The sequence below is a fragment of the Nyctibius grandis genome, chromosome 4 (genome assembly GCF_013368605.1).
Source record: "Nyctibius grandis isolate bNycGra1 chromosome 4, bNycGra1.pri, whole genome shotgun sequence".
Taxonomy (NCBI): Eukaryota; Metazoa; Chordata; class Aves; order Nyctibiiformes; family Nyctibiidae; genus Nyctibius; species Nyctibius grandis.
In genome coordinates, this window is record NC_090661.1 from 19,076,270 (window position 1) to 19,100,192 (window position 23,923).

At 37.5% G+C, this 23,923-nt stretch overlaps 1 protein-coding gene across 1 annotated transcript in view; it reads right to left on the reverse strand.

Moving 5' to 3' along the window:
* The window catches only part of LOC137663166 (mucin-2-like), a 55,154-nt gene that overhangs the window by 29,094 nt on the left and 2,137 nt on the right, over window positions 1–23,923 (reverse strand). Inside the window, exons 3-26 of the mRNA XM_068400076.1 lie at window positions 21,431–21,545; window positions 20,648–20,738; window positions 20,143–20,252; window positions 19,689–19,905; window positions 19,108–19,233; window positions 18,279–18,396; window positions 17,818–17,956; window positions 17,146–17,256; window positions 16,058–16,127; window positions 13,351–13,488; window positions 12,608–12,772; window positions 11,906–12,000; window positions 10,846–10,976; window positions 9,934–10,185; window positions 8,971–9,023; window positions 8,578–8,687; window positions 8,002–8,153; window positions 7,398–7,536; window positions 6,756–6,866; window positions 6,254–6,433; window positions 4,982–5,221; window positions 3,596–3,752; window positions 2,276–2,404; window positions 231–378 (exon numbers count right to left, since the gene is read on the reverse strand). Coding sequence (XP_068256177.1) covers window positions 231–378; window positions 2,276–2,404; window positions 3,596–3,752; window positions 4,982–5,221; window positions 6,254–6,433; window positions 6,756–6,866; window positions 7,398–7,536; window positions 8,002–8,153; window positions 8,578–8,687; window positions 8,971–9,023; window positions 9,934–10,185; window positions 10,846–10,976; window positions 11,906–12,000; window positions 12,608–12,772; window positions 13,351–13,488; window positions 16,058–16,127; window positions 17,146–17,256; window positions 17,818–17,956; window positions 18,279–18,396; window positions 19,108–19,233; window positions 19,689–19,905; window positions 20,143–20,252; window positions 20,648–20,738; window positions 21,431–21,545 — 3,297 coding nt within the window. The remainder of the gene's footprint in view (window positions 1–230; window positions 379–2,275; window positions 2,405–3,595; window positions 3,753–4,981; window positions 5,222–6,253; window positions 6,434–6,755; window positions 6,867–7,397; window positions 7,537–8,001; window positions 8,154–8,577; window positions 8,688–8,970; window positions 9,024–9,933; window positions 10,186–10,845; window positions 10,977–11,905; window positions 12,001–12,607; window positions 12,773–13,350; window positions 13,489–16,057; window positions 16,128–17,145; window positions 17,257–17,817; window positions 17,957–18,278; window positions 18,397–19,107; window positions 19,234–19,688; window positions 19,906–20,142; window positions 20,253–20,647; window positions 20,739–21,430; window positions 21,546–23,923) is intronic.

Sequence of the window (23,923 nt, forward strand, 5' to 3'; positions counted from 1 at the left end):
TATGAATGAAAAGTTTAGAATCTATACGTATTGTAAGTGCAGCATTTTTAAGTCTCAACTGAAATAAATGGCATTGTTCCTCTGATTTGTATAGATAAATGCTAGAATATACCAGCTCTTCAGCTGAAGTTGCATCTCTATTTGCTTGAGGCCCAGTAAAGTAAATGAGGGGCTCAGCATACATAAATTCTTTCCTGAATTACTGCAAATGTTTTTGTGTTTTTACATACCATTTTGTACAGTTCTCTTCTGTGGGTATTTCGTTCCCAGGAAGAATAGGAATTCCATTGATATAACACCAACATTGATCTTCAGGCACACATTCCTTTGTCTCTTCATTATAAACAGGCTTGTCCTCAGGGCATCTGGGGTAGCAACCTGTTGATGACAAGAAGAACAGTATACAGGATGAAGAAAAAGTATAGAGTTAACTCAGTGATAGGATACCTTCTGAAGGTAAATGATTCTCACTGAATCAAGCAGAGTGAAAGAAATAAAAAATTTCCAATTCAAATTAATTGTTGGAAAATTAGTCTTTCCAAAAGACTTAAATCAAACAACTGTCATTGATAGTACTGGGGTGAGGAGGATTAAATAAGAGTTTAGTCATGAAAACTAGGGAAGTTGTTTTTTCCTAGTTCAAGATCTTGGAGAAATCCCTAATTTACATTAATTTCTATGGGCAGATAGTAATTTTAAGACAAAGAAACATCCTGATTTTTCTACAGATATTGAAATGTGATCACTATATCAACAATACTTTTGTGAAGAATATGGAAGTGGATTCATTAATGAACAGGTTTTCCACTACATTTATTGGAACACTAGATCTTGTTTATGTGCCTTTAATAGACCAGGTATCTCCGCCCCAAACAGATAATCTATCTGCATTTTTCCGTACCCTTGGCCAGTGACCGAAACCCCACCTGCAAAGGATTAATAATCCTCTGTCAGTCCTCATTGTATTTTTCATGCAAATACACTTTAAAAAAATGATTGTGTCCTGCTTCCAAATAAACTCTCATAAAATCTAATTCTTAATCACATAAAGTCCTCTTTATACAGTACTGGAGTTCTAAATAGCCCATAAACTGAATGACCATGTAATTAACTGGTACTTAAAAGTCGCTTCACACTGCCAGACTGTACTAAAGATGTCTTAACAAAACTAAGTGTGCTCTATATTTCCACTGAAGATAAAAACCAAAAATAATTTAGAAAGATAATTGGATATATACTAATCTGCCTTCTGACACGTTTCAAATATTTCTAATAATCTAAGAAAATCTATTTCAACACACAGAGTTAACTTACTTTTTATTTTTATATTTTGCTTAGGCTTTTTTGGTTTGTTACCAGCAGTTCAAGGATTAAAATAGAAAAGTCAAACTCTGGGCAGTTCTTTCCAATCCCTAACCTGGAGACAATTGCTTCCAGTCCAGCCCAAAAAGACTGTGTGACCAAAAACATGGCTATTTTCTCCAACTTCATCATGTGGCAAAACAGAAGATATTTGTAAAGCCATTCACATTCTTGGATCATTGCAGTCCCCATAACATGAAATTCCTTTTCTGTTATAAAGCACAAGGACTTTCACCCACTAATATCATATCTCTACATACAGGGGTTCAATGGGATTTAAATGGCTTGTCCATCCTCTAAGTGGGATGGAATGCAGAATAACCTGTTTTAGCCGCACATCTTCGTCTTAAAGCCTAAATAAAAACTACAAACTAAATAATACACTAAAACTGGAGGTAGCCCCCAGTAGCTCTCTGACAACATTTTGTGGTCTCTGTTAAGAATCCAATATATAGCAGCAGCAGTGTGTCTGATATCAAAGATATTTTCCATTGTAAAGATAGAAGGATGCTGCACATTAATAAAGTCAAGATGGATCTGATGCATAAAGAATGATAAGGTTAAAAACCTCCAACTATCAGTAACTTGCTTCTTTGCCATGTAAAAGGTTTTCCTTCTCTTGAAATGCCCTTAGGATGGGATGCAAAATAATAATGGTGTAATAATCTTGCATGTTTCAGGATATTATCCAAGCAGAGACCTAGTTTTATGGCTGACAGCAAAGTAACTACCACTACCTGATTTTAATAAATAATAAATTACATTACAGGAAACATTTATGTAAGACTGGAGACAAATTCAACATAACAGATTTAGCAACATCTTGTCAAGCTGACTGACTATTCCATATTCATTAAATGATACCTGGACAAAGTTATATGAAATAAAACAAAAATGGCAAGGAATTTATTACCTTCCAGGTACGGTACTGAAAAGTTGGTGATGACATTATTAATCATCCTGCAGGTCATAAGCTTACTGCCACAAGGCTCATAGTGCCAGTCACACTCATTACGAGGGTTGTAGTAGTCACAAAATATTGCTGATGAGAAAAAAAGAGAAGCTGATTAAAATGGTTGCCAGAATGCAGCTCTGATCTGGTCTTAAAAAGTACGAGCTAAATGAATCTAGACAGTAAAATTTCTCCTGAGGTATAGGACCTGGACTTTCTTCCACTATACTTAAAACATAGGGTACATCAAAATTTGGGGTCAAAACTCTGGGGGCCAAGATTTTCATATTAAACACTCAAGCCTCAAGCTGAAAATGTTTGATTCAAGTCACAAAAAAAATTAAAGAACTAATGTTGATTTTAGTATAAAATGAAGGGTAAATTTCTGAGTGTATTTTTCTTCCCTAGCTACTAGCAAACTCCTAAAAACTCCTGCAGTATATTCAAAATAGTTCTACCTCTCTGTAGGTAGACTCTCACTGTATCACATGGGCTGAGAGTCACCTCCAGCAGGCCAAGAACAAGCATATGAGGCATTATGCATACAACGTAAAACAGAATTCAGCTTAGATGACTATGGACAGAGGAAGGAGCTTTTATAAACTTTTATGTTAGAGCTGACTGAAACTTAAAAGTTCTGTTTCACTGACATCTTACACTTAAAAACTACAACTAGCCTTAATTCCAAACCAGAATGAATTTTTAAAATTAATAAATTTTACATTTCTGCCACTTAGAATCTCAAAATTTTGTTTTGAGCACTTTTTTTGTAAATATTAATTTAAATATTATTTTACATTATTTTATTACATACTGGTATGAGAATTAGCACTGCTAATGGACACTGCTTAATATACTCAATACTGATTAGGTTCATCTACAGAGGAGTACTTCTGTATACTTTTGCTAAAATCAAATTCTGAATAATTTGGAAAAAAGAGAGAGGAGAAAGATAGCGGGAATTGCAGTTCACCAAGCAAAACAGAAGGATGACTTGAAACCTAGCCTTAATAGAAAAAGAAAAAGAAAAAGAAAAAGAAAAAGAAAAAGAAAAAGAAAAAGAAAAAGAAAAAGAAAAAGAAAAAGAAGGAAAAGAACCCAGGCTAAATAAAAGATAAAAGAAACATACAAATTTACTAGTTCTGTTTGTTTCCTGATATGCTGCGAAAATAAATTGCATTGCACAGCCAGCACAACCTTGCAGTGACAGCATTAGTGATTTATTTGATAGGCTTTCTGACAGCATCCAGAAAGATACAACTGTGTTTAACTGTTACTCACGGCATATATCAGGAGTTCTCCAGAAAACACAGGCCTGAGCCTTGGTACATTCTTGAGCATATGCAGCAACTGCAGAACAGAAGCACTCACAATCCCCACCACTGTCACAAGAGCAGGCATCATGAACACAAGCTTCATAGAAAGGAATTGGGTCCACCTGTTGGGGAAAGAAATGATGCCCCAGTTGATCTCCAAATTAGTTTTCAAACTAGTAAGCTTGAGATCTCTCTTGAGATATGGGAATTGAGCTGGGCAGGAATGAGACTCTTTCTAAGAATTACCAAATCTCAAACAAACGTTATAGGCTTGAAGCCGCTTAATGTATTTTGGATAATAATAGACTTAAAGTAATATAGCAACTTCATAATCTGCTATGACTGAAAAAATGAGTCCTTGGCAGTGCCCACATTTTCTAACAGAGTTCCATTTTACTGCTCTCAAAACCAAGTTGGACTGACACCAATGAAGTCTCATCTTCCAGCAAGCTTTGCCAACCAAGTGGTGAATAATATCAGAAAGGCTGCACTTCACAGCAAATATGAAGCAGAGAATTTTGTGCTTGCCAGTTTTTGGAATTTATCCAATGACACATTAACAAAAAATTTCCACTTTCCTTCTTGGGACTGCAAGAGGAGAAACTTAGACTGGATGTTAGCTGCTGAAGGAATCAACACAGAAACACATATTAAGTTAATTAAATTAATAATTCTTTGTGACTTTTCCACTGTGAGTTAAGAACAAATTGTTGTTAATATTACCATACTTGAGGAAAGAGACAAGAAATAGAGAGGAGTGCTCTCTGTGCACTATGCTCTGGAAGCTGTGGGCCTGACACAGTGTGTGCTATGACAATTTGGAGGCACAGTACTAGCAGCTAAGTCTGTCTAAACTGCATGATGTCGGTGATTTCCAGGAAGATCCCTTCGGTGGGTTGAATATTACAAGGAGCAGTGGTATCTTCAGCAGCCACCTTTCAAGTATAATATGTGCTTCTGTCAGAAGATGGGTCTGATAATCAGAAGTCCTTTCAGAACTTATAGTATTGCCAGTCTCTCAACAAGAGATGGTGCAACTGTGGCACATACAGACCTATTCAGGCTAAATTTATGAAGCTAACTTGCACAACAGTAGCAGTGAAACCATGGTGATGAATATGGGCTTGTACAGCCAAGGCTGGCACCACTAGTGACACAGTCCCGTTGCCACAGATACTCAAGCTACTTTGAAAAACGCTTGCTGAAATGTGCCAACACCTGTAGCTATACTGAAGACTCATCTGAGGATCACTCTATTTAACCATCTCTTAATTCATTTCTGATGATCTCTCTGCTTCTGCAGTAACACAAATGCACTGCGCTGCCCCATCACTTCCTGCCCTCTACAAACCTTGGAGTGACAAATTTTAAAGACTTCACTCCGGATGATGCTGCATTCTTTCTCTGCCCAGGACTTCCGATGTGGTTTCACATCACAGGGCTTAATCTCTTGTGTGACATCTGGGCACATGGAAGACTGTTTCCAGGAATTCCCAAACTTCAGAGCATTCGTCTCCTGCAGCCCACTCCTTGTTGTAAAGTCATTGTTAGACTTGCCATCAAAGTTGCCACAGAGACCACACACTTTGCCCTGGAAAAGAAAATTAACACATCCACAGCTTTTGGATATACCACGGAAGTGAGGAACAGACTCCAGCAAAGAGCAAAACATTAACATTAAAAAGGACAACTGACTCTCCGTGTAAATGATGCATTTTCATCTTTACTTCCAAATCACTTGTACAACAATGAATCCTTTATTTATCTGTGTACTAAGCAAACTATTCAGCTGCCATGTCTTCCCTCATTGAAACCAATTATATGTAGTGTTTTTCCATGTCTCTGTGGCCCTTCATCCAATTTATAACACTAAAGAGTGGCTAAGACTCTTTCAACTGAGAAGAATTTATTTATTTTCCATTCTTCTCAATTTATCATAACTCAGTTACTAATATAAGCCTGATGAAATTTCATTCTGCTCAAAATTGTTTTTATTAAAAGCTTCTAATATATTGAGAATCACTTCTTCATCCATGGAAAAAAAAATGTCAGGGACTCATTTTTCTTGAAAGAAAGAATTTAGCAACTTATCCACAACAGTAAATGTTTGGTAGTGCTATTTAAGGTACATCAGCCCCTTCAAGCGACAGTATGTCCCTGTTTATACAACCCTGCACCTTCTCATTCAGCCAAATGAATTCAGTACTTTATAATTCAGTATGTTGGTTTTCGGAAATCAGAATCATCTCCATACATTGCATAGGGAGTTTGGTTTTAACTCAGGGCTGAGAATCCATTGAGGTTTCCAAGTGCATGTACAGTCAGTTCACATCCTCTAAATTACTTTGGATGCTTGGCTCTTAATATTCACAAACTCAGAATGCCTTAGACATTTAGCTTTATTGCAATCATATGCTATGCATCCTCTGCAATGCGTTGTGATGGACTGTAAGAAACTGCAGTAACACCTCTACAAGCTGTGATAGTCACAACACAGGCTAATCATCAATGTGCAGAGGATACAGGAATTAAACATAGAGTCAGAATAAAAGAACATCTATGTTTCCTTATCTCATTTATCTATTCATATTACTACTTCAGAAAAAGACAGACAGGTCCTAACTTTGTAATCAGGGGTCAGCTTGATGAAAACAGTAGTCTTCTTATCCCAGATAAGCATCACACCATTGCTAGCCTCAATAACGAGGTAGAGGCCTACTGTCCTGTTCCAATAATGCACATCATCACCAATATCTCGCTGAATTTCTTTATAATCTTTGTTCTCCAATTTCAGTTCAGTTTTCTGAAAGGTAAAAAGAGAAATATTATAACACTAACTTTTATGATGAGATAAAATATTAGACGCTCATAACAATACAACTCATTCTGAAACCAATAGCTCAAAGTCTGGGATGACTTTCCAAGATGACAGAAAGTGGTGTAGCACCTTTGTCTGAGAGAGGTTTTAGTACCTGACAATCTACACAGATTACAGATTACAGATTTATTTGATAGGGCCTCTAACCTTTACTTCTTATAGCTGCTTTTAGGGATGTGGCTTTGGAGCATTACTTTTTTTTAAATACTTGAATACTGATATATACTCACTGAGTATCATTACTCACCCCTAGAAACATTTTAATAGCCTTTGAGCAGGTGACTCCTGTAGTTCCACAAGGGACATTCTCTGTGATGATACTGAACGAGCCGCCGGAATTTTTGTCACCACAAAAATCCTATTGAAAAAGGAAAAAATTAGCATAAGAAAAATAGGTAGAATATTTAATTTTTAGTTCATTCTAATAATAATTACAATCATCTAAATCTCCACAATGTATAAATAGTTACTGCTGCTTCATATGTTAAATCCTACATACATTTATTTTTACAGACACACAAACTTATGCACATACATCTCTGCATACATATAAACAGCTAATACAGTCTCATGTGTGGCAATACCTGGGAAACAAGTGGGACAATAAATATCTTTGTTTTGTAACTTAGAATTCTGATTTATTCCACAACTGATAATAAGCTGTTAGCTCTCACTATAAAATAGTCCTCTTAGATACAATTTATGACCACTGTATCAGAAAAAAAACATTCACACAGCTTGCCTGCACTGAAAATACAGAATTTATCTTGGCAGAATGAGTAAACACCTCAGGAACAGTGATGGCAGGCAATAGGAATGACAAAATCAAAGAGGAAAGTAGATCTCCAAGGCAATTGGATGCCATTTCAGCCCTCCTGATGAGCATTACCTGAGTAGCCACATATTCACAACTCCCATCAAAGTCATAGAATTTTCCATCAAAGGTGATATAATGGCCACTTCCATATATCATACAAGTCCCATAGCACACATCTTCAGTGCAGCTCCAGACCCCTTTTTGGCAGGTACTAGAAGAGAGCAGAAGAGTTGAATTTTCAGATCTCACCAAGAGTGTGCTCTTTGGAAAACTGCAGAACAAACCAAGCAGCTACCTTATACAACGTGATGATTTGCACAATACCCATTTCAGTGTTACAGATAGTCTTAAGTCTCAACTTCAATAGTTTAGCCTGTTTTTAAGCCTATAACATGATTCTTAAGTCTGGCCAGCCTCATTTTTTTTAGATCTGATAGAGTTTATGTTTTAAAAATGAGTGCACTTTCCCAATAGGAGATGCCTACTGAAAACAGAGGTAGCTATTACCCCAGTATTTTCAGCACAATCTGTATTTCCTCAGATAGCAAACCGTATGCCTGAAAATAAAGTTTTATACTTGCACCCATTGCAGTCACTGTAGTACATAAGCCTAGACATGACTATTAATTTACTGCATAGAATATATTCTAGAAGAGAGCACAAAATTACAACTTACCAGGTGTTGCAGTCCACTGTTATCTTCTGTCCTGGAGAATACCACTGGTTGTTATGAATGCATGGGCAGTCCTTCTCCTCAACACAACCCCCTTTCCCATCATCAAATAGACCCTCAGGACACACACAGCCTGAGACACACTCTGCCTGGAACTAAGGAATATAAGGAGAAATCGTTACTTTATTAAAAGCACTGCATTTTTCTTCCACTTCATAAGGACTCTGGTAAGAACTGCATTTATAACCAAACAGCCTAGTATAGATTAGTTCTATAAGGTTTTTCTTTCTAGGTTTCTAATGTTTTTCTTTTCTTTTTTGATTGTTTAAGAACCCAAATCGTATTTCACTTGGGAGATACAACTCTACTGAAGACACAGAAAAAAGTAATAGGAGAGGGAAACCATGAGGGGAATCATCATGAAACTGGAAACAGAAATATCATTGGGAAGAAAAGAAAGTAAGATTAAACCAAAGAGAAATAAACTGTTAGTTACAACTGCATTTTCTGTGTTGCACTGTGTCATTTAAAGAATATAGAATAAAGGAAACATGGCACAGAGAAAAACTGAATACATACATGATCAGTTCGAAGAGTATGACAGCTAAGTTGTACAGGCGTTTGCGAAGTCCACTCTGGGGATGTATTGCAGTCAAAGTAGGTCTTGTTAGAAGAACATTCTGTTGTATCTGAAAGGTACATTGTTGGTTTAGATGAATCGAGAAAAGGCAAAAGAAATCTGTGTGAAAGGTGGTAGTTACTGAGACAGAAATCTCAGGGTATGTCTATCCTTACGAAAAAAAAGAGCCTCAGTGAAGGCAGAACAAAGTGAAAATCCGTAATCATTTCACAGAAAGAGAAAAAAACAAACATGCAAAACAAAAGTGGAGAATTCAAATGGAAAGTGCAGGTTTGGGTTTGGAGGTTGGGTTATGGTTTTTATTTTCTCTTAATTTAAAGAATGTCACTTACTTTTCACTCCTACTGTCACTGAAGTACACTGGACCTTTGCATTTCGGCAAACGCTAGAAAAGAAGTGAAGTAAGATAGAAATTCTTTTAAAAAGTAAGCTCAGTGTCTTCAATTTAAATCTAAGGATTTGTTTATAGAAATTTTAGAGTATTTATCAGAGACATCCTGCATAATTTCTACTGATATTTCAAGGTGAACTCTATTGAAGTACACTCATGAATTTTCACTTGGAGAAAAAGTATAGCAAGATTTTAGGCATAAAGTACAGAAAGGTTATGTTTTAAGGAATGACAGCTACTAATCCTTACTACTATGCTTTTTAACGACTCAGGAAACAGATAATAATGAAACAGATAACAATGTTAATTTAAATCAATGCCTTCATTTGGATACACAGTGTATTTTCATGCCTATTCAACTCATACGCTGCAAATTTGTTGGCCTGTATGCTTCATCTGCCAGATGAGAGAAGGAAGTATTTCACAGTTTGCATTGATGATTCATGCTGCAAACAGTCGACAGAACTGATGATAGAAAAAACGAGGATCGTGAAAGTTGCTTTCAAAAGCTTATGCTACAGTAAATACATATCAAGGGGACCTTCCTCCAGTGGAAAACACAAGGAATTTGTCTCTGACAGAAAAGGAAAAAACAATATAACATTATAGCTGGCCTTTTATCTTTCTTTTGACCCTCTGCTCAACAAAGCCCTATTAACAGTGCAGCTTCAGAGTAATGTTTATCATTGAAGGCCAGTACTCACACCTCCAAATAAAGCTGCACTTTTCAATTATTAATAAATTACATTGCAACAGGATGATGCTTTGGTCAGTAAGAAGACGGTGTGAAACTTATTACAAATGTTCATTAAAGCACCAAAAAAAACTAAGCAGCTTACATGTAATAAGCAAATTTTAAAAAGGGCTTTTATACCCACAAACAAGAAGCCACAATAAAACATACCAACGTTCTCCATCTCTTGTGACATATTCCCCCGGTTCCAGGTATGATCCCTTGTAATAACATGGGCACTTGGAGATGGGCACACAGGTATCCTGGTTATCCAAGTATGTATTATAAGGGCAGCCACAGCCATCCACAGGAGCAAAGTCTTGCAAGCAATGCTTTTCGCCATCAGCAAGGGAACGACAGGTTTGCTGGCACATTGTAAGATTGTAAAGGAATATTTGATTTCCTGGGCAAGCAGACACTTCACTACCTGGAAGAAAAACAAACAAACTGATAAAAAAGGGATGCAGGACGGGCAATTTAACCTTGACATTTCCATTTTGGTTTCTTTGGCTGTGCAGCATATAATGGTAAAAATACTCCCTTAGATTTTATTGAAGTACAGAAATATGTCACAAGTAATGCTAGCCTAACTTTATTTACCAGTTGAAGATTTCTTTTCAACTGCTCCTAATAGTTTCTACTTTCACACCCATATTTGTTTCACAAACTGATAATAAGAGAGAGTGCACAATATAATAAACTCCTAGTCTCAACAATACTGTACTGTTGATGAAAAGCACGCACAACGATAAACAAAGACATTAATAAGCAAAGTCAATGTAAAAGCTATGATGGCTGGGATTCCATTAGTCAAAGACAGAAACAGCATTATTATTTAAACTGGGGAAAGAAGGTGAAAATGAAAAATATAGCTTTCTGCTTTTAAATATGTCATGAACAAATGACAGCTAAAGAATATAACATGAATTAGTGAACATAAGATGCATTGTCTCTTTTAAGTCCATTAGACATTTCTAAGATACTCCAAATCCCTTAACTTTGAGATCACTGACAACCAAATTCAGAGAGAACCCACTTATTTCTCCTGGCCAATTAATTCCACGGGAATTACAGTTCCAGTACTTACTGCAGACACTTTTTCTCCAGCCTCCCAGTATGATCCCTTTGAAAGCACAGGCTCTTGAGTAAGAGGACAGGGCAGCACACAAGCATTCTTCATTGTCGTCACAGAGGCAGGTGTCATATTTACATTTCTGAAAAAAGAACAAAAGGGTCAGTAAGCCCACAAGAAACCAATGGGCAACTGCAACTTAGTTGCTATGAAATATCTTGTGTCCTTTTTCTGATGTTGTTTTTATTAATTCCCACGATCAGAGAACAATGGAAGGAATGGACAAAGACCAGAGACTGACAATGCTGCTTCATTTCATATACAACAGAAATGTTTGGATGCTTACCTAAACTAAGCCAAGCCTCCTGAACCTTTAAAAAGTAGCCAGCCTCCTAACAACACCTTTCTTAAAGGATTTTGATACCATTCTTTCTCGATCACAACTCAGAAATGCAGAGATCCATAAAACTTAAAAATCATAATGACAAATTATTAACCAGATCTATGAAGATCTTCACAAAATTTGAGCTCAGACAGAGTTCCAGGTATGAGCAAAGACTTAGGAATTTCTTCTTTTTTGCTCAGGTAAGCCTTACTTACTGCTCAACAGTGATGAGCACAGGGGAAAAAGAAATCATGCAGATTCTGGCATGAAAATGATTTGGTATTACATTCCAATCAATACAGGAAACTCAATAAATATTTACTTTTTTTTTTTCCTGCCTAATAGCAACTAATGTTGGGTAGACTTAAACTTTCTGTGCACACCTGCATCTCTTGAATCTTCTTTCCAGTTCAAACATCCAGTCCAATAAAAATGTACATTAAATACAAACCATAAGAAACCAGAAGAACAAATGTACCTTTTTCTTCAGCAGCACTCCATAAGAATTTTGTCATAGGAAATACTCTGGATGCATGCTATGTTGCCTCAGTTAATCACTGTAAAAACCTCACCAGCTCTTATGGACAAGCTACTCAGTAATGTCTCAAATGTTTGAACAATGATAAATGCCTACAGTCATCCATCTGAAATACAGCAGTACTAAAAAGAGTGCAAGATTACAATACCTTATAGTATTCTGAAGGATCAATGATTACGTGACATCTTGCAAAAGGACCCTCTGAGTTTTTCAGCAAAGAACACCAATGCTCAGCATAATTTGCTGCAAAAAAAGAGAAAAATTAAATTATATCATTATATTCATTACATCCACTTATTTTCCTTGTGCCTTGTCTAGTTATGTTGTCACATAAATGCAATGTAACAATACAAATGAGAGAACTGTGTGCACTTTGGGGAGTGGAGAAACTACACGCAATCACTGTACATATATTTCTATTCCCTGACTCAGTAATCTAGCAGTAGACCGGTAATCATAAAATCAAAAATCGTATCTTACTTCTGCAACTTGTCTAGATGGAATTGTGACAGCCTTTTCCATTTGGGGACCATAAAGCTAAGTTAAACATAAGGATAAATAATACTAGGAAATACAAGCCGCTTTTGCACAAATATAAATTAATGACCTTGCTTCCCTATCTTCCAGCTCAGGATTCCTCTACAATCACTCCTGAAACTTTCACTTCAATTTGATGGGAAATTAGTGCTCCTATGTATACATACTTGCAGAAATTAACTATTAACTTGACAGTCCTCTAAAAAAAAACTTCAATGCCACACTACAACTCTTACACATCTGGTGCAGTAATATACAGTAAACGCCACTCATTCTGTCAGAAGCCAACCATCTGACTTATTAGTGTGCTTACCGCTTTCAATGCTGAGACTGCAGGGGTCTTCCAGCTTTTCTGCCTGGTCTGTACAGGTGGACTGAGCTTTCCATGTGTTAGCAAAGGCAGATCCTGTAGCTTCTACCAGCCCACTGGTTGTTTTAAAGTCATCACCTTCCATTCCATTAAAGTTTCCACAAAGACCTATTGAAAAAGAAGGTTAAAATTTTACCTAATTATTACTCATTCTCATTGTAAAAGGTCAAAGGGAAAGGGACAACTGATCACAAACATTAGAAACAGAAGTTCATACAGCTGATTACTCCACCTCAATATTAATGCATACTATAAGTAGTGAAGATTTAGGAGCCCTATTTTAAATCTTTAACCTCTTGAGAAGAACAGTCTTCATGAAGATATCTCTGCCCCACGAGATCACTGCCCCAACCTGTATTTTTTATGCTTTCTGATTATGTTAAAACCAGAAAACGCACCAAAAGCCTGGTTTTGTGGATAGTTAAAAATTAACCTGAATACAAAAGTAAGGAATATTCTAAGAAACATCATGTGCTGGCACTGGAGTGATAGGTCACTTCAATATGAAATAATAAAAATGCATTTCTAGTTTGCTTGAGTCAATTCTCTTCCAATGTTTTGGTTTCTGCTTTTAGTTTCCTCCTCTTGAATCAGTAAGTTGCACAAATTATCAACCATGGAAAGAATACATGACTCTCCAGCTGTGGAACAGCATGGCTTTGCTTCCTATTTGAATAGACACTTGCCTTGAAGTTTTCCTTGAACTGATTGATCCACAGTTGCAAACAGCTGCATGACTGGAAACAACTGGATCTGCATCTGAAGTCCAAATGAAGTTTGTACAACAAAGTAGTAGGAAGATGGCTTGAATATTGAAAAGCTGGCTGAAAAACAAAACATGAACTGTGCAATAAACACACACATAGGCTGCCAAAAGAAACACTTCTTATTAGCTTCTAAGGTATCAACTGCCATGAAAACTCTGAGATCAGGATCAAATTAATAATTTTTTTCCTCTAAAAATCACAGCACTAGATACAGTGCTGGTCCCCACTAACTTAACAAGTTAATTACCTGTAATGACCCTGGGATCAGAACCAAATTCAGATTTTCTGCAATACATCTTCAATGTTAACTCATTAATGCTAAGCAATCTGAAGAGTAAGAGATTTTCTGAGGAAGTACTATCCCAGCCCTATTGCACAACATAAGCAATAGGCATGTCTCTACAAGCTAATACATAGCTAAATACTGCTACTAATAAAATGTTAGATGCTTATACATAAGTTAATCAAGCCATTATAGAAAAATTAGCAGAACTGATATACAAATTCAGCATAGTGGAGGAACCGGGCTTCCTAATTAGAATCACAGAATATCTCGAGTTGGAAGGGACCCATAAGGATCATAGAGTTCAACTCCCTGCTCCTTGCAGGACTATCTAAAACTAAACCATATGACTAAGAGTGTCATCCAGACGCTCCTTGAACTCTGACAGGCTTGGTGCCGTGACCACTTCCCTTGGGAGCCTGTTCCAGTGACTGACCACCCTCTCACTGAAGAACCTTTTCCTAATGTCCAATCTGAACCTCCCATAATGCAGCTTCATTCCATTTCCTCATGTCCTATCACTGGTCACCAGAGAGAGGAGATCAGCACCTCCCTCTCTGCTGCTCTTGAGGAAGGTGTAGACTGTGATGAGGTCACCCCTCAGCATTCTCTTCTCTAAACTGAACTAATCAAGTGACCTCAGCTGCTCCCCACAAGTCCTGCCCTTGAGACCTCCTCTGGACACACTCTAATAGTTTGATGTCCTCCTTATACTGAGGCACCCAAAACTGCACACATTACTCAAGGTGAGGTCGCACCACTGTGGTGTAGAGTGGGACAGTCACCTCCCTCGACCAGCTAGCTATGCTGTGCTTGATGCACCCCAGGACACACTTGGCCCTTTTGGCTGCCAGGGCACACTGTTGACTCATACTCAACTTGCCATCAACCCAAATCCCCAGATATCTTTTCACGGGACTGCTTTCCAGCCTCTCATCCCCCAATTTGTACATATACCCAGGATTACACCATCCCAGGTGCAGAATCTGGCACTTGTTAAGTTTCATATGGTTGGTGATTGCCCGCTCTTTAGTCTATCCAGACCTTTTTACCCTCGAGGCAGTTCATAGCTCCTCCTAATTTAGTATCATCAGCAAACTTAAAGCACATTTGAGTCCTGCATCCAGACCATTTATAAAAACATTAAAGAGCACTGGCTCTAAAATTGAGCCCTGGGGAGCCCCACTGGTGACTGGCTGCCAGTCTGATGTGACCCCATTTACTATAACTCTTCGAGCCTCACTCATCAGCCAATTGTTCACCTAACGTATTATAGACTCGTCTAGCTGTATGCTGGACATTTTGCCCAGAAGGATACTCTGAGAGACAGTATAAAAAGCTTTGCTAAAGTCCAAAAAAACAACATCTACTGGATAGCCAATTTCTTATAGCATATCTGTTATCATATGCTCTATTTATCTATTTAATCTACTTATCAGGTGGTCTATTTTATTGCCTAGAGCACTTTAATTTCTCTAAACTTTCAGCTACACACTGTAATTGTTTTTATGCAAGCATTCATGAATGTATCATCCCATGAATACTTGTTCTTTCAGATAAAGAATTACTTTCTTGCAAGTAACTTGCCATCTGCAGATAGGCCAGTAAATAAGAAGCAACACATACTATGTCAGTGTGCTGCCTGAACATATATAAAAAGGAGTGATAAAGAGGAGTTCTACACTCCTTTCAAAAGTTACTCCCAGAGCTCACAGATGCTGTCTGATAGTGACCTTCCACCAGAAGTTAGGCTTCTAAATTAGGTGATCTGCATCAGCCTCTGAAAGTCTAAATCCACTGATTATATAAAAAGATGCTGATGTCTCAAGTGAGCTGGGACGATGAGAGAGTACTACACAGTACATCCTTCTTTCCTGCCCTTGTTGACCAGAAAATACAGCAGTTACCTTCTGCCAGGCTTTCTTCCCCAGGAAAAAAAAAAACCATGGAGAGGAAGTGGGGTGGGATAGACATGCATGAGCCTCATCATGCCCACACCACTTAGCCAGACTTGGAAAATGCTAAATACCCCTCTTTATAGGCAGGTTAAGTTATCTGCTTTAAATTTAAGCCATGATAATTCCTCTTCCCCAAGCTACATGCCAAAGTATATACAAGATGTATTAAAAAAGTGAAGGGACACTTTTTTCAATCATCCGCTGTATACAGAGTCAGTCTGCCCGTGAATTTCTTAGTGATGACTATTAAATCACATTCATCCCCAAGTTGTTCCAAAATCTGAACAAATTTCATATGCCTCTTCCACTTCCATCTCTGAAAAAATACACCCCCACATGAGAAGTCAGGTGTGAGGCACATGACACACAAGGCTATGTCCCTTACCTGACACATGAGGCACGTTCACTGTCATCTCATTCAGTAACACACTGCCATCTGATCTGAAAACCACCACCTGTATCATAGCAAATAGAACCAATGAGGTTCCAGGTACTGAAAGGAAAAGGAACTAATAAAAAAACAACTTAAGAGGGGAGACATTTTGCATATTTAGACTGTCCTAGAACTTAAAATCTTTGAAAGGAAGAATCTATCTGAAAACTGAATGTGGCAGCAGACCTGTAGGATATACATAAGGTTTGGTCTTGCTATTTAGTGTTTCACTTACACCTGTCTACAACAATTTATAGCAGTAACAGAATGCGAAGCTAGTTTATATGGGACACCTTGGTTTCAGTAAGTAAAAGAAAATATTGTGTGCCTTCAGGATCTATAGCAAGTTCCTATTCCCTATAAAAACATGTGCCACAGCTTCAGTGTAATTGTTTAGTATGATTCTGGCACAGTAAGAAAGCAGTTTGTTAAACTTCCTCATAAAATGCTAGTCTGTACATACAGAAACATAAAACGATGGGTTTCTGATTTGGTTTGGTTTTGTTCTAATTATGCTGACAAGGACATAGAAGATCAGAAACATGGGAGGAAAATTATCTGTAGATGTATGTAAAATTATGTATCAATGTAGTCTAGATATTTGCATAACCAAACAGAATACTAAAGTGAATGAAAATATAAATGTTTAAGAAGGTTGGATTGTATCAACACTCAAAGATGGGATCTCTTCTGAAAAAGACTCAATTAGATCTATAAAATTAAATCTGAATAAAGTAAAATACTGTGAGGTGAGGAAGAACGGTACTCTTACTTCCAGCCAGCCTGGAATATAGTGAGAATAATTGTATAGCACAGAGAAGAGAGGGGAAGAGGGGAAAAAGTCAGCTTATTTGAATCTCATCTTTTGTTTAGTTTAGGTCTATTCTGAGTTTTCGAGGCAGAAGCCTGAGCTGTTTTTCAGCCTGTCTGAGGTGCCTTATCTATCCACAACAGCGACTCCAGAAGAATTAGTTATTGCTCCACAGTAAGGGAAATATGCTAATTTTCAATGTATCTAGCAGAACCCACAGAACACTTACATTTTTTTTGTGATCTACTAACAGTACAACGGTCTTCAAACAGGTCTGCCTGTCCGTGGAGCCACAGGGAGCTAGCTCTGCCAGGAGAGCATGACTGTCATTTACAGTACCCTACAATCACAAGGAAATAAATGTCCATTAGTCCAATCAAAAATCTCACAAGATGATTTCCAAAATCAAGACTAAAGTCATCAGTTAGAATAACAATTAATATAGAACTTAGCTATTAAGACCACCATTTCAGCACTGGCTCTGGTAGCTGAACCACCTTGCAAACAAATTCAGTGGTATGGTTTCTAGCTCAACAAGATCTTTGTCATTCTCTACAAGAACAGACACCAGATATTTTAGGGACAGATGAACGAAATAGCTGCCTAGCTCCTTTCCCTAGCTGGCTTTGACACGCAGACACAGAAACAGCTATTCCAGATCTGGCTGAGAGCTTCTAATTCTGAGAACTCCCAATTTTTGCAGTCTACCTATTCACGCAGCCATGCAACCCCCCTCTAGGGCTATTACAGCCCATCCTGCATTTTCCAGTTACAGCTTTTAGCATTTCTTCTTCCCTTATCCCATAAAAATGGAATAACACAACAATTCATCGCTATTATATATCAGCACACAGAGACTTGTATTTATTCTACAAGAGAAAAGCCCTACAGTACACAGTACCTTGGCCAACACATAGTAACAGTCTCCATGGAAGGTGTATTTCTTCCCATCAAAGGTGGTAATATGGGAACCTCCTTCCACTGAACATGTGCCTGGACAGGGTAAATCTTTGCATGTCCATCTGCCTGAATCACAGGTGCTATAAACAGACAAATAATCAAAAAATGCTTGTCAATATTACAGGAGCTGAGAGCACTGAAAGCATCTGTATACCTAGCAAAGAGCAAGATATTCCCAGGTGTTTTAAAACTGTATCTTTGACCATTTTCTTAAGATTTCCCCTCTGCCATATGCCATAGGTACAAAAAAACTTTTCAGAAAATTGGTTGTAGAGACATGCAACATAAACATTAAGTTCAGAATGTTTTCAGGAAGTCTCCTATGACTAAGTGGAAGATTGAAAAATGCAGACCCATTTACAATCATTTGAAGAAAGGTGTATAAGCAACCATGATCCTTACCATTCTTCGCATTCATTGGTAATGCTTTCTCCAGGTGAATACTCCTTTCCATGGAGTTTGCAGTGGCACTGGCTAACAGGTATGCAGCCTTTTTCAGTAATATCATCATACACGGTTCCTGTAAAGCACAACAGTAAACTATTTCAGCTCTTTCTGAAATAAGTAATTTCCACAGAGAAGAAACTCTCAGAGGAGGCATGCTCTCAACTTGACACAGAAAGCAGAGGCTATCAAAACTGTGAAGAATGCTCTTTCTATGTTTTGTAACATGAGAGACATGGAAAACACTTTTATCCAGCTTTGAAAATCTAAGTTTATTCATTTATATAACTATACACAGATGAAAAGCTTAATATAAGTATATAAGAACAATCTCAGTATTTTACATGTTTAGATTTCCGTCCTTCTGGCATGCTCTGTAGACTATCATTGTAATATTTTTTCATAAGGTTGACAGTAAGTCTGAGAATTTCATTCGCTGTCCCTCATTATCACTCTCTGGGCAAATGATGTCTATTGTCTCAGGATTATTCAACCTAAAAAGCATGATTTTCTATATATTAGCAGAAGTCCATTTGTTGAGAAGAAAAAAGCAGATTTATTACCTGTCATTGTGTTAACATGATTTAAATATAAAATCGTTGATTAATTAATCAATTACGACCTCCTTTTTAAAAAACCCTGTAATTATGTTCCCCTGGGGGGAAAATAATGAGTAGTAGTACTAATTTTTAAGATACAATTTGATTACGTTTAATATTTTCGTTATGACCTCCTTTGCCAGAGCTCTTGGTTTTGTTCCATACACAATAGCTAAAACAACACTTGCCTTCAGGGCAGAAACAACCATCCATGTAGTGTTCCTCACAAAGGCTGCTGATCTCCAAGTGTGAGCAAGTATCCATACAGGGTGAGCTGCTTTCTCTATATATCATGGTATCAGGACAGGTCTTGGCTGAAAGGAGGAGAAAGACATCACCAGTTTTACATGTAAAGTCCATAATTTCTCAGAAACCACAGATCATACCCCCAACTCTCCTCAAGTCAGTGGTGTCCCAAGCCAGACTCCATCTGGCAAAGCATGTTTGTCTCTTTCTGAACTGCTTTCCCTGCTTTTTATGTTTTCTTCTTTTTGGTCTTGAATAGATCAAATTATCCCAGTCACCTGCAGCATCAGACCTCACAGTTTTTTAATGGGAACAGAATTCTACGTGCTGAAAAAGATTTCTTAATAACAAAGGTAATAGAAGAAGAAAACAACGAAGACTATAGTATGTAGTTTATTGCACTGCTGGTATGGAATTTATAATATATGCCTATAGTTTTGTAAAGAAGGAATTAATTTAAATGTTTCACAGTGCTACATCCATGAAATATTTGTTTCTTTGTGAAATTTATATAGCTGCTTACGGCAAAAATACTGTGTCCTCCATTCACCCGGCCGGCCACCTGCATGCGAACACTGGCGAGAATACTCAGAGATGGTGCTGCAGAGGCAGAAGGAGTCCTCTTTTCCATTACATGCACACTTGTCCTGCATGCAGGCTTGGATGTACATTTCCAAATTAAGACGTAACCGACAATCAGCAAATGCAGAGGAGGTCAGCAACCTCTCACACTCATTACGCTAAGGAGGAAGAATAATATTTAAGAGATTTGTAAGCACCTGAGCTTCTAGACACTTCCTGTCTTGTCATAAAAATTGTTGTCTTCTGAACAGCAACAGTTTTTCAAGAAAGGAAGAAGAAACCATTTGCCCTGGAAGGGACAAAGTCTTCCCAGCTCCTCACACACTTAACTCCTCATAGCACAAGGATGTCTCCATGTGCCCATGCAAGTGAAGTTCACCACTAGGAATACTCACATGCCCATTACAGCTTGGAAGAGCCTGAGTTTCATCAGGATCTTCACATCTGGCATTGGGTTTGCTGATCTTCTGTAAATTCCCATACGTAATTGAATTGTAGCTTGCAACTATGAGAAAAAATTACAAAGAGGACTTGCTGAGCCCCAAAAATTGACAACAAGGAGCATATGGTTCCTGAGACTCTACTGCTCAAGGAAAACAGTTACTATGGTATCAAATATGCCTGTCAAAGACAGGTCTCTGCTGTGAATTATGTGTATTATGTCTAAATGTGCTTAAAAATTTAAAGTAGTAATGAAAAAAGGCCAGTAGAGAAAAGAACAAGATGATTCATCTGGAATAAAATAACCTTAGACCAGGAATGCACCACAGGAACATAATGTTTATTCTGGGGCAATCACAGAAATCTCTCAGGTGAAATTTGCTCTCCTGTGATGCTCCTATGCACAATGCTTATCAGCCTGTCTTCTGTGATAACTGTCAGTATGGTAGGATGACTCACCTCCACTGATAAACTCATTGTAGATTGGAACTCCATTGTAATCCCCACAAAGACCACATGTATGGTTATTAAATTTGCTGTCCAGCTCCACCTAGGTAATGGAAAGAAAAAGAAAAACAGAAAAGAATTATCTGGAGCATGAAGACATTCCAAAGGAAACACGTTTACTCAAAAGGGAAGTTGCTAACTGACAGAACTGATGGTGAACCCAAAACTCCTGGAGAAGTAGCTATTGCAAACGAATATGTAACATAGTTAATAAACACACAGTTAGATGCAAAAAGTAACACAGAAAATAGAAAGAAGTGACTGAAGCTCTCATATGTCAATAATGGCAGTAACCATCATGGTGATGAAGATGAAAAGGAAATAATTCTTAAAATCACAGGACTTTTTTTTTTTTTCCTTTTTTCCTTACTGGGATAAAATCTAAGTTTTGCTATAGATTAGGAAAGTTGATGATGGCAGTCCTTTAAAAGACAAATGCAGGAATATGCAGATTGGACTGTGGGGGTGCTATAGCAAAAACATTAGCTATTTCTCAGAAAGCTCCTTCTCCCTTTCTTAAGACCAGTAAGATCATCTGCATGCCATACTGCTACCTCTGTCACATTGCAGAGAAAGGAACTTCATGATTTTAAAATAAGGTACTATGAGTGTCAGTTGCATGAGTCAGCCTAACACTCTAGCTCTGTTCAGTTTGTGAGATTCTACTTCTGTTCAGTATACAGTAGTCTGTTAAACCCAGGAAATAGTAATAAAAAAGACATAGATCATACGTACCATCAGTGCATCTTCCTGATTCCATATCAGAATCAGGCCTAATTTGGCATAAACTTTGGTGTAAATGTCATTGCTCTCAATGAGCATACCAGAGCTGTAGTAAGGTGTCTTCACACTAGGAAGAAAATCAGAGACTTTGCATTAGTACAAAAATATAGGGCGTGACATGAATGTCTGTAATAAGCCAAATACCCTAGTGAACAGAGAAACCGGTCTCTGTCTACCTAATCCTAGCTGCACAAGATGCCTTGTTTTAATGAGGCATAAAATCGTCTCCCTCTGACACTTGAGGTGATAACTCATTGCCTTTAAAAGGCAAAGCAATTTCAGAGGCAAAGCCTCCCCAAGGGTTCTTTAAGAAAAAAGCCAAAATGTCAGATTTCTCCAACTTAATCAAAGGAAAATCCATCATCATTGTGGTATTAACAGAGGATATTCAAACACTCACTAATAATTTACTTCAATGAAAGAAGTAACAACATAAAAGGAAGCTTTTGTTTACCACAAGATCTGACAACCATTTCAGAGAGAATTAATGTTCCTTTGCAAGGATCTTCCTCCTCAAAAGACAGCTCAAAAAGCACAGGCAGATACAGGGACTGCCAACAAAAATTTGAAAAGAAAGGAGCATGTTAAGAGGAATTCAGTCTTTTGTTTCAGTAGTTCGTTCATTAGTTTTGGTTGACAGGGCCAAGCTTGTTAATGGTGACAGCAAGGTACGTTAATGTGACAGAAGATACTTTGCAGAAGGCTGAGCATATATGTTTTTGTCTGATGATAAAGAATCAATTCACCAGATCTCTCTGCTGTTCTTTTACATCTGTTTTACAGCGCACTATGTAACAAGTCACACTGCTGAATTTCATTCAGCTATGAAGGGATTGTGGCAAGCAGCCTCATCCTATAAAATCTAAAGAACTGGAGTCTGTTCAAACAGAAGTAGTGTAAACTGGAATCCAGTCAAAATAACCAGTTCATTTTCTACAGATTTGTCAATATAATTGTTACCTATCAGGATTCATGTATGTCCATTCATATCTCCTCTTAACTAGTCTCTCGACTAGAAGAATTTTATCTCCTAATTTACTGTCACTGGGATTTTTCCAACTATTTACCTCAGGCATTTTTAACATGGCCAAGTGACTTACATGTCTAAATACTAGGTGGGAACTCAGAAGTCATTATTCTACTTTTGGCTGCATTGTTCATCCTCTAGACAATGAGCCTTAAGAGATCATGTTTTGAAGACGGATTATAAAACATTGCGCAGCTTTTCACCTTTCAGCTATCACAGTATGGAATATTTATCTTTTTTTCCTCATGCTAGGACATCCAGTCAATCAGTGGATCAGGTACCAAAGGACAAATTCATACATTTTTCTACTTTACAGTTTTCACTTCAGCAGTGTGACATGCTACTTTACATGACAATGGATCATGCGCCATTTAAAGAGCAATATGAGAAATTAAGTTTTACAAAAAACCTAAATCCCCATGCAGCAAAAACTTGTTCTACAAGCCCTCCATTCAGAAGGGATCTATTGCTTTATGAACACTACCTAAGATAAAAAGAGGCTTGGTTTAAGAAAAACAGTTTTAAAGGATTACTGAACTTGTTTTTCATGGAGTTCTTTTTAAGACCTGAGTACACAATAAAGGGTTTGTTCAATTTGGGGCAAGAATGCATTTTTTATAACTTCATGTCATTTTGTTACGCATTCTGGTATGATCCTTGGAAAACTGAATGTTATTTTCTATCTTTGAACAGGTTTTCATTGCAGTGGCTTCCAAACTTCAGAGTAAAAGCTGAGTTCTGTACAAAACCCAGTCCTGCAATGACAATGGAAAGGATTTTTTTAAAATTATGCTAAGACATACTAACACCGAGTTTCTTCCATCGTCAGAACTATGTCTTAACTTATAAATCGCTTCACTTGTTTCAGTGTGTATATATACACACACTGAAAGGATAGGCTAATGATAGGAAAGGCTAGGTTAAGACACTACTTGGCACCAGTAATGGTGTCCAACTAGTTCCTTGTGCGGCCATGTTAGAGGAGGAGAAATATATTGCAGCTCACTGTGAAAAAGTACGTACTGCCATATACAAATTAGTGTAAATTTTGACCTGCATTATATCTGTTATAATCCCTTGAGGAATGGGCATCGGACCTTGAAGAATTATTTATGAAGATCAGAAAAAGCACCTCTCTTCTGCCACAAAATAAAAGAAAAAGACCCCTGAGAAATGCATCTTCATTTTTGAGGATTTGCTAGACCATCTGCTAAGGTAAACTCAAGGTGATGCCATAAAACAAATGAAGCTATGTAATTTTATGCCAGTGAAAGATCTGGCACATGAGCTGCATTGTTTCCTGCACAACCAGAAAAAGAACAATTCACGCAAACCTCTTCCTGACTTGCATTTAGATCATCCCCTTATGCCAGTGTAGAGATGTCAATTAATACTAAAGCTCCTCCCCAAAGCAATTT